Raw genomic sequence first — 18,337 nt, forward strand, 5'->3', positions numbered from 1 at the left:
TCATGCCAGTGTAGACACAGCCCCAGTGTTCCCTGTAAACCATGTGCCCATGCGACTGCTCAGGAGACATTCAAATGCTGATTTGCAGCGCGGGCGTGCACAGCTGGGTGTTGTTTCTGGTGGTGGTGCACATTGGCACATGCCTTAGTGCACAGACACATTTTATTCCACACACGATGGAAAAAAATCCGCAGGTGGACGCACTGGAGGGCACGTTGGTGGCCACCCACTTTGGGGTCCCCAAGCACTGGGAGGAGCAGGGCTCCCCGGCGACGTCACACCGTGGGGTGAAGGGGTCTGGGTGAAGGGCCTGTTTAATTGCAGCACAGACATGGGGGGGGGAGGGGCGCTCGCCGCCATTTTGAACACACGGCGCCCCTCTCCCCCTTGGCCGGGGTGGGAGGGGGCAGAGCTCGCGAGAGCTCACGCGGCCGGGCAGGAGCACGCGAGCGAGGCCGGCGCAGGCGCTTGGGGGTCGCGTGGCCGCGGCGGCGGGGGAAATCCCGGGGAAGGGGCGGGGCTGGAGCGCGCAGCTCTCGCGAGAGCGCCGAGACTATATATGGGAGTGGGCGGGGAGCAGGCGTCCCTTAGTGCGATTCCGTCCGGAGCGCTGCCGCTGCCCGCCGGAGGAGCAGGCCCGAGAGCATGGAGGACAGCAGCATGGATATGGAGAGCATGGGCCCCCTGCGCCCCCAGACCTTCCTCTTCGGTAACCCCCCCCCCCCGCTCCCCACCTCGCCGCGCGCGGCCGCCCGCCTCGTGCGTGTGGCGCAGCCGCTTGGGCCCAGGCCGCGCGCGGGCTTGTCGCGCGCGCTCCATTGGCCGGGCTGTGAGGTGGGGGCGCGCGACCAGGCTTGGCGGGCCTGAGGGGGGGGGGGTGGCGGGGATGGCTCTAGGGGCGGGCTCCCCCGCCCCACGTGGCGCGCGCTGGCACGTGGCGCCTGCTGCGGCCTCCAGTTCCTGGCAGGGCCCGGCGCTTTGTTCTCTCCCCTCCCCCCTCCGAATGCCGCGGCGGCCGTTGGTTCCTAGGGACGCGCCTGGGGCGCACGTGGCAGCGCGTGGAAGGGCCGCGTCCGCTCGGCAGAGCACGCGCTGGGGTGACCCTGGGGGCGCGTATTTACCACGTGATCCCCCGGCCAGCCCGCGAGACCCTTTGCAGCTGGTGCAGGTCGCCCTCGGGCCCCGTGGGTGGCCCACTGGGCGGGCCACGTGCTCTGGCCGCGGGGAGCTGCGGTACCCAGACTCCGCCGGCTGCTTTCCGCTGCTCAGGCTGGGGTGTGGCCTGCGGAGGCGTCTGCGTGTTGCACCCGCGTGCAGACTTCTGAAACGCGGGCTGGGGATGCTGCGGAAGCGGAGAGACGCAGCGTTTCATCGCCAACCTACTCGCCCTGTGTCTCTTGCAGGTTGTGAGCTAAAAGCAGATAAGGACTTTCATTTCAAGGTGGATGATGAGGAAAACGAACACCAGCTGTCACTGAGAACAGTAAGTCCTTGTCTCAGGAAACACACATGGGAGAGCTGCAAGAATGGTTTCCCCCTTTCCCAATGGTGGGCAGCAATACATGTGAATAACTGAATTATTCTCCCAGCCTGTCCTGCTGTGTTCAGCATGGAATTCTGTGTTCCTTTGTGTTTTGGTGCTGCATCGTGACATTTATAAAAAAACTATTATACTACTATAAAAAGTAATTTGGGGTCACTGTAAAATTATATGAAACTTTTCTATTCTGTCTGTAATTTTTACTAGCTTTTCTTCATAATTTTTGAAGTCGTCAACAGTAATTGCCTAAGAACCCTTGTTTTGTGAAGATGAAGAGAAACCAACTTTTAAAATAAACATATATTCTAGATTGGTACAGAGGAACTCTGTTTTGGAAAAGTGAAAGGGATTTGTAATACAAACTGAGTATTTATTATATCTTTCTCCACTTCTAAAATAAAACACCCAGATGTTGAGCTTAAATATTTTGTTACTAAGCAATTTGTTCACTTATTTGCCAGTCGCACAATTCAGTATTTTCCATTGTAAGACTTGATGTAGTACAACTTCGCTTTTGCCCCATAGCAGGGTGAAGGGATTTAAATCACTGATTTTAATCATGACAAGCAAGGAACCACAATTTAAATACACAGTTTTAATTGTGGGTTTATAAAGATGTTGATTTTCAATTTATGAAAATATTTTGATTTGCAACTACATACATTCTTGTTTTTGATGTTTTATGCTAGCCAGGTTACACTATATATACAGACTTATTTAAGCTATTAAATAGCATAACGTATGTTAGAAAATGGTGAATGCTGCGTTTCTCTATTAGATTCTCATGCTATATTTTAATAGAAATGCAAAATAAAATACACAAAACAACTTTTTTAACTTTATTTAATAAAACTTGTTGGTACATATGAAAACAAAAAGTTTGCTGCATTCCTCACTCTGACTGGGGAGTGCTTTGCTCCTTCCGAAAGGGGAAAGAGCAAGCAGCCCTGGTACAGATTTTGGAGGATAGGCTTTTACCTACATAAACACACAAACCCCATCTCACTCCTGCACACGCCCCAAATTCCCAGCCCTCTGCTTTGAGTCCCTCCTTAAGGAGCCAAGCAACACCAGGTAAATGTGCTAGTGTACTATAATGTCCTACTCAGATGAACATATATGTTCATTACTAGAACAATGTTTCTCATAATAAATGAGCATGGTTTCCCTGGAATCAAATGTATTTTAAGTCAAGGATGATCTAAGAAAGTTCACAGTAAAAAATACTGTCTTAAGTTTCTGTATCTGCAACTGTTTTGCTACAATCCTAACAGTAGGAAAAGGTATTGCCTCTAATGCAGTTAGCGTGGGATAAAAAACTATTGTTCTACATACACAAACTTCTAGCAGCTAAGGTTACATGTACAAAAGCAAAAAAGGCCACTTGCCAGCAGCATGCCTGCCTCCTAGCCACACTTCAACACTGATCACATTAACTGCATGAGTATGGAGGAATGACAGCCTTCACTTCGAGCAGCATCACTATGGAGAATTTGTTCTGAAGTATTCAACATTCATAATATGACGTTTCATAATTTAACAGATAGTAATTTATTAGTACATAGTAAGTTTTTAAAGAGTAGCCTGTCCCTTAAATGTTACAAGGTCAATATAAAAAAAGCTACAGAACATAGTAAAACATAAACAAGAAATGTCATACAAGATAAAAATATTAAACTCATGAATGTATTGAAGATGTATTTGAATGTAAAAGTTTATCGTAATAATTTTACAAGTTAGAATGGTGGTTCAGCTTTTCAGAAAGGATAATATATTTCACTTCTTGCATAGGTTAGTTTGGGTGCTGGTGTCAAAGATGAATTGCATGTCATAGAAGCTGAGGCATTGGACTATGAAGGGAACCCTATTAAGGTCACACTGGCATCTTTGAAAATGTCAGTACAGCCTACGGTAAGGACAAGCCTGTACATTACCACTTCACACCAAAGTTTATTAATAATAGTCTCACTAAGACATACTAACACAGTGGAAATCATAGTAAAGCAAATCCTTGTTTCTCACGTTAACACCTGAAGTTAAGAATTTTTTTAAATATTTGTTTCATTTGTTCTTCATGATTCTCTGGTCATTACATTCTCAGGTTCTTGGATATGGGTATAACTCAGGTTTCGTTTGAAATATGGAAGAATTTTTAACTTTATAAAGCCTCCATTTTAATTAAAGTATGGAAAGCTTTTTGGGTAGTCTTAGGTTTCTTAAATCTCTTAATGGAAGCTTGTCTTGTTTTCAGCTGGATCTGAGTAAGTTGCCTTAATTCAAAATGGTTTAGAAACAAACAGCTGAAACCATAGTAGTCAGCTGATGTGCATCTAGGTGTTCAGTCAGGACTGCATGCGTTAGGTTTAAGTTTCTGTTGCTTTATTCGTTAGCCTTGTAGAGCTCTATGTGTATCCTTTGGGGAAAGACATTGGGTTCCACAGTGGTTTATAAGTCTATATTACTATTATCTCTTCAAAGTATTCCCTGTAAAGGTGGAATTGAGGACTCTGATAAATCCACACAACCTGTATATTGATGTGGGTCTATAGTGAGATGAGAACTCTTAAGCTTTAGATACCTGCCAAGCTTCTCTTGGTCTTACCTGTTCATTGCAGCTAGTAGAACACTTGAGTCTTTGGTTGTAGTTTAGAAGTAAAAGATTGTAGTATAATAAATTACATGCTACAAAACATTACATTGTTGGGAAACCTCAGGCTTTGGGGCTGGATGTGGCCCCTGGCTTGTCTGGATCTGGCCCCTGAGGCTCAGAGCTCCCCCCAGCATTGGGGAGCCTGTGCTGGTGCTCTAGCTAGGGATGTTACATTTATTTTAATTGACTAGTTGATGGATTTTCCATTGGTTAGTCGATAAGTGCGGGAGCCGCAGCGAAGTTAGCGCCCAGCTAAAGTGCAGCAGGAGGAACCCAATCCCAACCAGGGACAGCTAATTGCTAGTCTGCGCAGGGTCAATCCCACTGCACACGAGCCATATAAATTTAAAAGGCGGGTGTGGGTGGGGGGGGAGGGGGACATAACTAATTCAAGGCAGGAATCAGCTGTCCTGGCTTTCACCCGGTTCCTGCTACCTTCTCTTCCCCCCCTCTCCGCCCCTACAGAGACAGTGCTGGGGGGAACCAGCTTTTAAGCCAGTTTCCCCCAGTACTGGCTCCTGTTCATCCTCACTTGCTGCCTCTTGACAGGCGGCGGGAGACAGGGGGGAGTGACTAGTTGAGGGTCTAATTGACTATCCGATAAGCTTTTGCTTATTGGATAGTAAACAAGTCACTTACATTGCTAGTGCCAGCTCCCCCACCATCCTCCCACGGGGCTGGAGTGCACAGTGTACTAGCCTGGTGCAAGGGGAATGTGTGGAGTGTGTCTGTCTCCTCAGTCAGTGAGGGTTTTTTCTTTGGTTCTCACTTGTGTATGGCCCCCGGCTGATTTTTCTGGGGGTTAGTGGCCCCTAACCCAAAAAAGGTTCCCACCCATGCTTTACAGCAGGGGTAGAGGTATTGGAGTGGGTACCACTGGTACATGGATTATAAATTATGCCTGCTGAGCATTCCAGTAATTCCTCCTCAACTGCTCCTAACGAAGAAGATACTGGTTTGTTGCGTTTCTGTTAATGACAGCTTTCTCATCTCTACCATTTCATTGTTTCTGCAACATTTTGATTGGCTTATTTTTCGGGCATTTACTACTTGGTGTTCAAATATTCACTAATTTGCCATCAATCTGTTAAATAACACACATACTTTCTCCTTAGGTTTCTTTAGGTGGCTTTGAGATTACACCTCCAGTCGTTTTGAGGTTGAAAAGTGGTTCTGGGCCTGTTTATGTCAGTGGCCAGCATCTTGTAGGTATGTATTGTATGACAATGCATTTTTAAGTAAAACTTTCCCATTAATCCTACAGATATAGAATGCCTTCAAAGATGACCAGATGGGTATTTTGTGTCACAGCTCAGGTGAAGCTCCTCATGTTGGACACTCACTAGGCCAAAAATGACCCCTCTGCTACAAAAGCTCGTCCCATTGTTCCTCTTTAACCCTTTGGTTTTAAATGCTGTCATTAACACCAAATTTCTTTGTTTACTCTTTCTGGGAAAATTTCACTGCTTGAGTCTCCAGCCCTCTCCAGAGAAGCTGAATTAAACCTGTCACCTAAGAGATGGCCATTCCTTCGCCCTAAGATGCTTCCATTTGAATTGTATCTAGTTATTGTTAATTAATCTTTGTCTGTGGAAGGACGCTACACTTGCACTAATCATATATGACTGATCCTATATCCACTGAAACATTAATTGATAATGCAGTTTTGTAAAATTAAATGTATACAGAGACCAAAAATAGTTAGATTGAATTTTGGGTAACATGACTGTTTAATGTTAAAACCTAGTTTCTTTGCGTTTTTAATTTTAAAACTCTTCGAAGGAACTCCAGCCCGAAGAAAATTGGCAGTGATCTGTTTTATCTGAATTAAAAATTAGATCACTTTTTCCTTAGCTCTGGGTGACCCTAATATGGTCAACCATTGGGACCTTGTACAAAAATATTCATGTGTTGTTTCTTAGCACTGGAGGAAGAACCAGAGTCAGAAGATGAGGACGATGAAGTAAAGATATTAAACACTTCATCAAAGAGACCAGCAAGTGGAATAGCAGCTAAAACGCCACAGGTAGAGTTGAGGTTACTTATGAAGTATGTTCAAAACTTTCTCCTGGAAGAGTTTGTCACTGCTATCTAAAGCAGGGAAAGCAAATGCTTTCTCCATTCTTTACCCCGTTTAAGTTGTTGATGGCTACAGGAGAGAGGTTACCTGGTACTTGGATCCCGACATTCAGTCCTAAAACTTTCTCAAACATCGTTCTAAAGTATATTCAACAGTCTGATAATGGCTAGTATTTTTCAGTTTTTTAGTGTAAAAATTCTGAGGTTTATTGTGTAACAATTGTGAACAATGCGGAAGAAAACAAGCTGGTGAGCATATGTTTAATTTCTCTAACCACATTGGGACCAGATTTGGCAATGGCTTTTCTTGCCAGCTCTGGCTTATACTTGTAGGCTGTGTCTACATAGGCACCCTTTTCCGAAAAAGGGATGCTAATGAGACAAGTCGGAATTGCAAATGCCACGGGGGATTTAAATATCCCCCGCTGCATTTGCATGAACATGGCTGCCGCTTTTTTCCGGCTCGGGGCTTTGCCGGAGAAAAGCCCCAGTCTAGACGGGATCTTTCGGAAAATAAAGCCTTTTCCGGAAGATCCCTTATTCCTCTTAAAATCAGGAATAAGGGATCTTCCGGAAAAGGCTTTATTTTCCGAAAGATCCCGTCTAGACTGGCATTTTTCTCCGGCAAAGCCCCGAGCTGGAAAAAAGCGGCAGCCATGTTCATGCAAATGTCGTGGGGGATATTTAAATCCCCTGTGGCATTTGCAATTCCGACTTGTCTCATTAGCATCCCTTTTCCGGAAAAGGGTGCCAATGTAGATACAGTTGTAGAGTATATGGATTAAGGTGCTTATGCATAAACATTTAAATTACCTTATGCTGTGCTTGCTTTCTTGCACCATCATGGTGATAGCCTCTTTATTCTATGTGTGTGTAGACTCTCATTTGCTTTAGTGTTATCAATAACCTCACTTTTCAGTGATGTATCTTGATTCCAGCGTTTTAGGCAGGGTTTTTTTAGGGGGGGGGGTCTTCCATGGCTTTCCCCATTCTGGCATGATAAATGCAGAAGTGGGGGCCAGCAAGTGTACCCCAAAGCCTTATCTACCAGGCTTTGGTATAAAATTTCCCCCAAAAACTTAAAAACCTAGATGTTGGGAATAGAACTTCTGCTGCCACCACTCAAATATAACAAGATTAGGGGAAAGATCATTTGGGAAATCTCACCCCTATTATAAAAATCAGGACACACAAAGTAACCTTTGTCTTGCTTTGAAAGTCCTACCTACATTCCTATTGGTCACTCCATCTGGCTAGGTGTAGTTAACTCCTTAATCCCCAGGCTGCTGGTTAACCCTCATAATCATGACAGGGTCTTAAATGGATTTGGTAAAGCTTTTAATTTATTGGTATTAGCTGAACTGATTTTTCTACATAAGATAAATGTTTAACTTCAACTTAATTTATTAAACAGCTTTTTGTGTAGGTTTTAAACCAATATCTGATTAGTTTGTCTAAATTTACCAATACGAAGGTTAAATTTGTTTGCTGTGCCAAGAAACAACTGGCACTGGGTTAATTTTGACTTGAAGAGTGATGTCTTTAAACTGGTGCAACGCTATAGAAAAGACTTTCATCTTGTAAATTATATAATACTGTTCATGGGAAGAACAAATTTCCGATCAGCTTGTGTACCATCTGTATTGTACATTCAGAAAACCATTTGCTAAACTTTGTAACCAGACTTGTAAAACTTTCTTTTCCCCTAAAGAAAAAAGCAAAATTGTCTGAAGATGATGACGATGAGGATGACGATGATGAGGATGAAGATGATGAAGAGTGTGTATCTTATTTTTACAGTACATTCTTAAATGTTTAGTTTTCGGTAGTAGCAACTTCACAGCATGAAAATATGCATAATTTAGAATCAAGATATTTTGACTTGCAGATTGTACCTCCCTAAACTGGGATTTTATGGTCTGGTAAGACCATGGATGTTTCTGGACTCTAGTGTCCAGGAACAAGGAGGTCTGGCTGGGGGCAAGAGTGTGGTCAGAGCAAAGGTGGGGCTGGCAGCTCAGCTGGGAATCTTGTTAGAGGCTAAGGGATATTAAATTTAATTGATTAGTCAATAAATGGCAGCCTCAGTGGGATTTGCAGCTCCCCCTGGTCCACCACCCTCACCCCCGGAGATGATGTGGGAGGGGAACCAGCTTTTAAGCTGGTTCCCCACCTCCCCTCCGCAATGGGGGAGGGGTGGGACTAGTCAACCTACCTGATAAGCAAAAGTTTATCAGATAATTGGCTGGTCACTTACATCCATTGTGTGGTCAACACAGCAGGGAGATCTGACCCTAGTGGTGGTGGAGCCTTGGAGCTCTAGTCCCAGAGGGCAGTAAGGGCCTTAAGGGGAGGGGCCTCCCCTTGTCCAGCAAATCCCCTTTAAAGTTTTCTAAGAGCAGATGGTAATAAAGGGAGTAAGAAAAAGTGTTAGGGGAAATGCAGTGGTGGGTAGAAGTAAAGCAACTTTTCCAGAGGTCTGAAAGAAGGGAAGAAAGTAATTTTAAGCCAGACACCCTTAGACTATTTAAATCTCTTGGTTTTTGAACAGTTTTGTAGAATATTTTGCAAGTGTTTTCTATTTTATAAACACACAACACTGAAGGGCTGTATGTAATTGAAGTGGCAATTTGCACGTTTATTTTATATGAAATACAGTGGATATGTATATCTTAGTGAGCTGCTCTGATTAACTTCCCAAATTACTACAGTAGTAAGTGGGTTAATTTACATAGTTATGTACATATTGGGGGTAGGCTGTTTAAGTAACTGAATTTTTAATTTTAGTGATGATGATGATGACTTAGATGAAGAGGAAGAGAAGATTCCAGTGAAAAAAGTAAGTTCATATTTGAGACAATGTTTGTCTGGATTTCTGATAACTTGTATATCTATAGTATCAGCTAAATTATAATGAAAACGGTGTTCAGATATATAGGTAGTTGAAACTTCTCAGCTACACATGACTATTGTAGCTTGCTGCTTATTTTATGAAATCAATTTCAACTTTGAGAGCATTTAAGGCAGTGGTCACCAGCCTGTAGATTGGGATCTACTGGTAGATCTTGGAGCCTCTGACAGGTGATCTTGACTGGTTTGGCCAAGAGGCTATCAAGTGCAGGACTTCAGCTGCTTTTCTCCCCCCCCCCCCCCTCCCCCCACTGCTGTGCAGCTCCTGCCCTTTGCTGTGGAGTTGTTCCCCTCTCCCACCCTGTAGTCTATCTCCACAGAAGGGGGTGGGAGGCACCAACAGGGTTTGGGATGGAGAGAGTTTGCTGGCTGCTTTTGGGAGTGGCACAGGGCTAGGGTAGGGGTGAGCCTGACTTAGCCCCATTTCACTAAACAGGAGCTACCTGTGGTAAACAGTGTCCAGCTGGAGGCTGCATTCTGAATCCCTGTCCCAATCATGTATCCTCTCCTGCACCCGAAGTTTCCTCCCAAGCCCTCCTAGACCCAAACTCCCTTACAGAGCTTGACCGTGAACCTCCTCCTTCACCCCAACTCCTGCCCCAGGCTCAGCTCAGAGCCCTTCTGATGCTCCAAATTCATTAGCCAAAGACCAGAACCTGTGCCCCAACCTTCTGCCTCTGCCTGATGGGAGGGAGGAAGGATGGAGTGAGCAAGGGCAAGGCCTTGGATAAGAGGCACAAAGGAGGTAGGGCAAAAGTATTTGGGTTTGAGGTAGATCCTGGATTGCACTTAAATTAAAAAAGTGTTAAAAAAGTGATCTCATCCTCTAAAAGGTTGGAGACCACTGATTTAAAGTAATGCAAAAACTGAACTAGTCAGCTTACTTCAGAGCTATGCATGTAGGTTATCAGCATGATACAGAAAATGAAACCACCAGCTTTCATTTAATTCAGAATAATTTCACCCAGTAATTATATATGAATAGTTCTTCATTCAGTTTGTATTTGCAGCTGTTAAAGCCTCTACTTTAAACTAATACAGTTAATACTAGATCTTTTCTTTGCATGCTGATACATATATTAATTCTTGGTATATTTTGACAACTCTTAAACTGCATGTGTGCTAGATCAAAGCTGCTAAATACCAGAGTGCTTCAGATCAATCATGCAACAGTAGAAATAGAAGCATCACAGGGTGCACATAATTCAGTACTTTGCCAGTCGTAGGCATAAGCATTACTCTAGAAATTGAGTTGGTAGAAAGGTGCAGGGCTTGATAATTAAGGCAATCTACTCACCTGTTGCGAGTAGATTTTAGCCCGGCGTGGCCATGCAGTGCGGTCAGCGCATGCATAGCTCTGACTGCGCATGCGCTGCATGCAGTTCCACGCGGCTGGTGAGCTGTGCAAATGTGGATATGGGGCAGAGGATTTTGGTCAGGCAAGACCCATAATGAAAATGGAGTTGCAGTCTCATTTCCAATATCAGTTGGACAAACGGCACTGTCTCTACACAAAACATTAAATAGAGCATTTTGACCTCCGTGGACCAATGTTTCCATCCATGTGTAGAATAAATTTGATGTGCGGAGGCATGTGCGGATGTAACACCACTAGTGAAAACGTATGCTAACGGCTGTCAATGCTCTGCTAATCAGCTGGGTGGCATTTGAATCTCTCCTGGGTGGCTAAGATTATAGGGAAAGCTGCTGTGGACATAGACTGACCAGGCTGCAGCAGTGAAACCGCTGAGCTGGAATTCATGTGCAGACTTAACACCATCAATAGAGTCCTGCATATCTGCAGATGTCCACAGATAGTGGAGCAGATATCCACACAGCTCTCTTCCCTTGCCAGGTGGAGCGAGGGGTAGTTCCAGGATCTGTGTCCTAAATCTCCCTGCAAGAGGGCCTGAGTGCTGGCCCTGCCCCCTCCTTGCTTACCTGTGCTCCCCTTCTCCCCTCCAGATTTGTTGTTGGGTATGAGTAAAATCCGGACTGCAGGTCAGATGAATTGAGCCTGACAGATGTGGATTGAATGTGGATCACATTTTTGTATCTACACAGGGCTCTATCCCTCGGAATAAGGGATTGGGAATGGCTAGTTTATTATGATAAAGTAATTTATCTGATCACTTTTGGAAGTGGGTCATATTTGCTCTGAATTCGCATCATTAGCGCTGATATAACACCCCCATTTCTGTATGCATGTATAAATCCCTGCCAGCTGTTTCACTTCATGTCTTTGAAGCGAGCTGCAACCATGAAAGCTTATGCCCTAAAAAAAAAAAAAGTTAGCCTTTAAGGTGCAACTGGACTCCTTGTTTTTGTTCAAGATAGTTACTAAACTGAGCAATTTACTTCTTTGTGGTTATTTATTGCTTTTCTCCTGTTGTGTTGTGTGAAGTTAAGTGTAAAATGCTTGTAATTTCAGCCTGCCAAGGACTTGTCAGCAAAAAATACTCCAAAATCAAAGCAGAATGGAAAAGATTCTAAGCCGTCCACCCCAGCCCCTAAATCAAAAGTGAGTGACTGAATATAATGTAAATTTTCAGTTTGGCCTAACATTTGGCTTTTTAGTAGCTTACTGGGCTTGTATTTGGGATGAAAGGTAGCTGAACTTAGTCCAGATAGGTGAAGTAAGGATGGTAAAGGAGAGATTGGGTCTAAACCTTTTTAAGCTACAATTACCATTCAGGCACCTATTTTTAGTTGAGTATTTTCTAAGTAAATTTTTGTAACATAAATATCACTCTAAGGCTTGAGTGGTTTATACATGTTCCCCATCAAAGCAGGTCACCAGTTGAAAGAAGGGGCACAAATTACGTAATTTTTTATTTTGATACCTTTTCTAATAGTTTATTGAAGATTGGAAGTAAAATCTGGAGTAAGAAGGAATTCATTGAGTATTAACATCTGTGTTTGATCTCAGGATACTTTGTGATGTCCAGTATATTCTGTGTATATAGTGACTTCCTTTGTATAGTTTGAGCAATGTTTTATAACTATTTAAAAAAGAAAAGTTGAAGTAAATGAATTATAGTAGCGTCTTTGCATTGCTAACTTTTTACAAAAGATTATAACAAACTGCTTTTTTTTTTTTCAGACGCCAGCGTCTAATAAAAAGGAAAATAAACCACAAACTCCAAAATCACCAAAAGTACCCCTTTCACTAGAGGAGATTAAAGCAAAGATGCAGGCAACCCTTGAAAAGGTGAGTTTAAACTATTTGATGTTACACCAAATTGAGCGGTTTGTCACTGTCTTCAAGTAGCTTAGCAATGCTACCCACAGGGAGAGAATTAGACACTGAAGACACAATGAAAATGGCATTCCAGGGTTTCATGTTTTCAGTCTTCATCATCTTCAGTATTTGTGTGCTCAGAACTAAATATCAAGCTGTCTTAAAGTTGTACCCCTAAAGACTTACTTCAATTCCTAAATCAGATTTGAGTGTTTAATTGGTGTTACAGATGCACAAGTTTGAAAACTTGGCCCAGTAAATAAAAAAGTTTGGTGTAGCCCTGGAGAACCTTGAGGAGAATCTGTTAAGATGTGTACTTCCTCATTCATCACCTTCAATAAAGGGTTCCATAGACTGAGTTATGCCCTCTGTCTGGCTCTATAGATGAGGAAGGTGGATGCCTTCAAAGAAACACACCCTTAACATCTGATTTAACTTGAAGTGCATTTGGGGATCTGAGTAGTGCAGAGTGACTCAATATTAGCATTTTGTCCTTCAGAGTTTGGCTCAGAGGTAAAAGTCTTGTTGGCCACTTTATTTCAAAAGATTGGTTCTAAAATAATTGCCTTGACATTTAGTATAAAACAGTAGGATGAAGTTTAATAAGGACAAATGCAAAGTGCTGCACTTGGAAAGGAACAGTCCGTTTCACACATACAGAATGGGAAGCGACTGTCTAGGAAGGAGTACTGCAGAAAGGGAATTAGGGCTCATAGTGGACCATAAGCTAAATAAGAGTCAGGCGAGTGACACGGGGGAGGAGGGGAAGCAAACGTGATTCTGGGAGGCATTAACAGGAGTGTTTTGAGAGACACGAGAAGTAACTCTACGCTGATTAGGCCTCAGTTGGAATATTGTGTCCAGATCTGGGCACCGCATTTCAAGAAAGATGTGGAGAAATTGGAGAAGGTCCAGAGAAGAGCAGCAAAAATGATTAAAGGTCTAGAAAAGATGAGCTATGAGGCAAGCCTGAAGGAATTGGGCTTCTTTAGTTTGGAAAAGAGAAGTCTGAGAAGGAGACATAATTGCCGTTTTCAGGTTTCTAAAAGGGTGTCAGTGGGGAGGGGGAATTGTTCTCCTTGGCCTCTGAGGATAGAACAAGAAGCAGTGGGCTTAAACTGCAGCAAGGGAGATTTAGGTTAGAAGTTAGGAAAAACTTCCCAACCATCAAGGTGGTTAAATGCTGGAATAAATTGCCTAGGGAAGTTGTGGAATCTCCAACACTGGAGATATTTGAGAGCAGGTTAGACAAGATATCAGGGATGATCTAGACCTTGCTTTTGGTCCTGCCATGAGAGCTGGGGACTGGACTTGATGATCTCTAGAGGTCCCTTCCAGTTTTGCTATTCTATGATTCTATTAAGGGTGGAAAGAAAAACTTCCATTTTAAGCTTGCTCATTGTTCGGGTATATCACTGCCCTTAACGCTACAAAAACAGGCCATACGTGCCATAGTACTCCTAATTATTTTTGCAGATACAGACTAACAGATACTCCCTGAGATGAAATAATATCTAACAGTGTAAATGTACCAGTATTTTTGCCTTAGGATTATACAAGATAGATGTTTATTGTTAAAGGAAAATAGTGCTGAAGACCTAAGTCCCTGGATGTCCCTGCAAATTGCTTGCACATTGAATCCCAGAGATGCCTTCCAACTTGGTAGATGCCTCACACTTAGGTGCATGCTGATATGTAACAGCCAGCAATATAAGCCCGGCCTGGGCAAAATAAGGCCTGCGGGCCAGATTCTTCCCTCCAAGCCACTGGATCCAGCCTATGGACACTGCAGGGAGCCCCAGACAGGCTCCCCTGCTTGCCCCACACACTGCTCAGAAAAGTGGGTACAGGGCTGTTTCTCTTTAAAAACTGAGAGCCTGGAGCAGAGGATATAAGGCTTCAGGTGTACCTGCTGTTCCCAGCACAATCCCTTCGGCTGTCTGCTTGTGCTTTGAACAACAGGCAGCACAAGAAGCACCAAGTCGCCTTCCCCTTAGGCTCAGTTATTCCCACAATCCCATGGCTATGCAGGTGCGAGGCAAGCAGGCAGGCTGGTTGGGCTGCTAGCTTGTAAGTCTGGCCAGAGCCTGCCTCTAGCACCCCTCTCTTCCCCAACCTTCTGTTCCCACCCCCACTCAACATACCCAAACCCTCTGCCCCCCTCGTATACCCATACCCCCTCCCAGATCACACTCCCCTCCACCCTAGGTTACCACCCAGACTCCTGCACCCCAGTTCCCTACCCTATGTCACAACTGTCTCCTTCACCCAAGCCCCACTCTCCCTCCTCCACTCCAATACCTTATCCCAAGCTCCCTTCTGCACCCAACCTCCATCCCAGATCCCACACTTCCTCCTTTAATATCGAAGAGTGCAGCCCGTGACCACTTTCTTGCAGTGCTCCCCATCAAAAATGATTGCCCACCCCTGATCTGTGCTATGAAAGTGTTGGCCTCTAATGCTCTGAAATGTGATTATAGATAGAATTATCCCTGTATTTTAAGGAGAGTCAACTACTTATGCAAGGGCCTCATACTAGGGTACTGGATTTGATAAAAGAACCTTGATCATGCTGAAAATATTTTAAATTACTTTGGATTACAGGATTTTCTTTACACTGTAGTTCACTTTGAACATTTTTATTTGTACTAAGGATTTAAAACCCATCTCATAAGGGTTTTCTGTCTATTCATTGACTTTACATACACTGAACTTTTTTTTTATAATAGGGTTCTGCCCTTCCTAAACTGGAAGCCAAATTTGTCAACTATGTTAAAAATTGTTTCAGGACCCAGGACCAGAAGGTAACTAAATTTACTGTGGCTTGGAAAAATCCAAAAGAACTTTTGTTCTAAGATTTATAGATTCTTTTCCGCTTTTAATTTCTACAAACTTTGGACTGTTGCAAAGGGTTACAAACCACAAACAATACCTCACATTAAACAAATGGAAACTGTTTTAAGGGTTTAGTTGGCTAAGATGAAAAAGCTAATGTTTTATTACATTTTTCCAGCTTTTATATGGTTAGTAAATTATCTCTTGCTTACTAACCCACAGAATTTTCCTTTTGGCACCATATTGGCTAAGGAAATGAACTGTGGTTTTCCCTGCTGCTGAGTTTGGTGACTCGGGCTAGTCTGCTCTTAAACTTTCTTTTGTTACGGCATGGGTGGGAAGGGGGAATTGTTTTGCAATAGGCATTGTGGCAGTCTTATTTCTTTGTCTTCCAAAGCCCTCTCTTTGGAGAGAGCATGCCAGAAACTGGTATCAGGAAGGTAGGGGATTAGTTATTGCTTGACCATTAATAAGTCTTCTATTTCCCTATCAAAATTCCTGAATTTTATCATTGGAAGAAGGTTTTATGCTTTTCCATGGTTCAAAGGTGTTAAATTGACAAAGTCATAGGTTTTTGAAAGAAAATATTTAAAAGCAGTTAAGTCAGATCCTCTTCATAGCTGGGACTAAGTCAGGGCAGACAGAGTTCAGCCAATATTTGCCTGGCTGGTCCACACCCTTCCTCTTGCCTCTCTTTAAATCCTTAGTGTGCAGAAGTATAACTTATTTTTAAGTATTTGGTTCAACAAAGTACATGACTTATACTCAGCATAGTGTGTCAAAGATATGGTGCCACATTTTTTTATTTAATCAACAGTTCTGTGCCTCTTTGTACAAGGCTTTGAGGTGCAATCATTTCAAGTTCTTGTGGCTGTGATTAGTACTAAAGCAGAGTAGAAGCTTGCTTTTGCCTGTTGTTGTGCCTCAAATACCACTTTTCAGAAGATAACTTCTCAATGCAAACATCCAAAAACATAAATTAGCATGTGTTCTACACATCTCTTTTCAGATTGCAGCATTTGTTACTGTTAATACTTTTAACCAATAGTATAACTGTAAAGAAATACAGGATTGATTTTTAAGATTCTTCATATTTACAGGCATAGTTCAGTCCAGTTACTTCCAAATTGTACTGTTAGGTAATTGGATCATTCTTAATTCAATGTCTAACATTTTTGTGTACATTTTCAGGTTATTCAAGCTCTCTGGCAGTGGAGACAGACTCTGTAAGAAAGAAAACAGTTTAAACCGTTCATTAAAATCTGCAGTCTTATTTCTGTAACCATTAATATTTGGCTGTCCTTTTTATAAATGCTAAAAACTTTCCCTACAGCGTCTGATAAATGTCGTCCAGAATACTTTGCCAAGAATGTGTTGTCCAAAATGCCTGTTTAGTTTTTAAAGACGGGACTCCACCCTTGCTTCATTTTACGTATGTGTGGAATGTTTTGATAAGGCAGAGCAGAGGTGGTGGTCAGACAAATGGAAGTGGTGGGGAAACTAAATGTACATGTGAAAATAAAATTTAGTATTTTGATAAAGTACTATCGTTTATTTTTATGGGCTTAGGGATTGCCTGTGTATTGAATGAGCTTTTAATTTCTGAGGTGCAAAATACATTGTCTTGAAATGAGATTAAAAGAAAAAAGTCTGAGGCTGGGACAGTGACTTTGTATGAATCCGTGACACATTGAAGATGGTCAGCCTTACGGAGCATGACACTTGCACCACTGATTACATGTGAGTATTAGCAGGTGTTCAATTATTAAACAGCACAGAAAGTGATGGGGGAAATGGTGGATTCATCCTGGCTGCACTTACTTGAAGAAAAGGCTTCTTTAATTGTCCAGGCTGTTCCCAAGTGGCTTCCTTCCTACTAGGAGACTGTGGCATGCCAGTGTTCTCTGGGTTGGAGTAAACATTAAGACCAATGGACTGAAAGTTTTGGAGGCTACATTAGGAAATCCTTTAATAGGGCCTATTCTTGGAATTCGGTTCAGAAGATTTTGACACTACTTGTGGATATGTGCCATGCATATAACAGCTCCATCTGACACTAGAGCATTATTCCAAGTCTTTGGATATCATTTTTCTCTGACCATTAAAATAGCTAATCCTTTGTACAGATACCCCGAGTGCCAAGCTTTTGAGTTTTGGACTAAAGCTGTGTCTGGTGTGAGTTAATGCCTTTCCAAATCACATTCTGAAAATGTGGATGAAGCAGTCGGCAAAATATATAAAACAAAAATCTTAAGAAAAGGTAAAGTTGATGAAGTAGAGCTATTACTAGCCCCAGTATTGATTATAGCCTAAGGAGGGCTCAGAGTAACATCGCCAACAAAAACAGGGAATTGCCTTCTAGGTTAAAATCTGTATATCTGACTGGCGGTGTATGTACACCCTGGTCGGAGGGGGGGTGTTGACAGAGAGGTGTGCTATTACTGCTGTCTGTACAGCCCTGGCTAGCTCAGCGAGGAATCCCACCAATATGCCTGAGCTCCCTCAGACATTCCTGCTTTTTCTGATGGTAGGGTGATCCGTGAGGTTTGCGGGTTCTCCAGTTTCACTGTGAAAGTCATTCCATGGGTCTCGGGAGGCTTGTTCCGGTCTCTTATCCATGGCCCCTGCTGTCCATATCTGTGGCTGGTTCATCTCTGGAGCTGCTAGAGGCCCATCCTCTCCAGCATCCAATCCAGGCTGAGCTGAGTTCCTTAGCCCGGCATTTGGAGTATGGCTGGGCGTGGGACTTCCTCTGTCCCCCCTGTTGGTACAGGCCCTGTCACACTGACTAATTCTTGCTGTGGAATGAAAATGCTTATAGCATCTGGGGAGTTGAGGCATGTTGGGGTAAACTCATTAGCTGGATATTTTAGTACTGAAACGGTTAACTTTTAGTATTAATGGGTTTGAGTTAAAGAACTAACTTCTAAGCTACTTGAATATACCTGAAGATAACTGTTCTATCACACTTGGATCTCTTTTACAAAGTTTCCTTCAAAACATAACTAGTCCTTTTCCAAAAAGAAAAACTGCAAACGGTCCTCCATGCATTTCAGTATATCTGCAACGGGATTGTGTGGCA

The 18,337-nt window shown here is 43.0% G+C and overlaps 1 protein-coding gene across 1 annotated transcript; it reads left to right on the top strand.

The window, feature by feature from the left end:
* The first annotated feature begins 552 nt into the window (after positions 1 to 552).
* NPM1 (nucleophosmin 1) lies at positions 553 to 16,799 on the top strand. The gene is made up of 11 exons (XM_075900149.2): positions 553 to 709; positions 1,404 to 1,483; positions 3,332 to 3,451; positions 5,306 to 5,399; positions 6,113 to 6,216; positions 7,981 to 8,048; positions 9,057 to 9,108; positions 11,611 to 11,700; positions 12,283 to 12,390; positions 15,150 to 15,224; positions 16,447 to 16,799. The coding sequence occupies exons 1-11, from the start codon at positions 646 to 648 to the stop codon at positions 16,483 to 16,485; spliced, it is 894 nt and encodes a 297-aa protein (XP_075756264.2). The 5' UTR covers positions 553 to 645; the 3' UTR covers positions 16,486 to 16,799.
* The last annotated feature ends 1,538 nt before the right edge of the window (positions 16,800 to 18,337 follow it).

This window comes from Pelodiscus sinensis, chromosome 16 (genome assembly GCF_052426305.1).
Source record: "Pelodiscus sinensis isolate ZL-2025 chromosome 16, ASM5242630v1, whole genome shotgun sequence".
Classification (NCBI taxonomy): Eukaryota; Metazoa; Chordata; order Testudines; family Trionychidae; genus Pelodiscus; species Pelodiscus sinensis.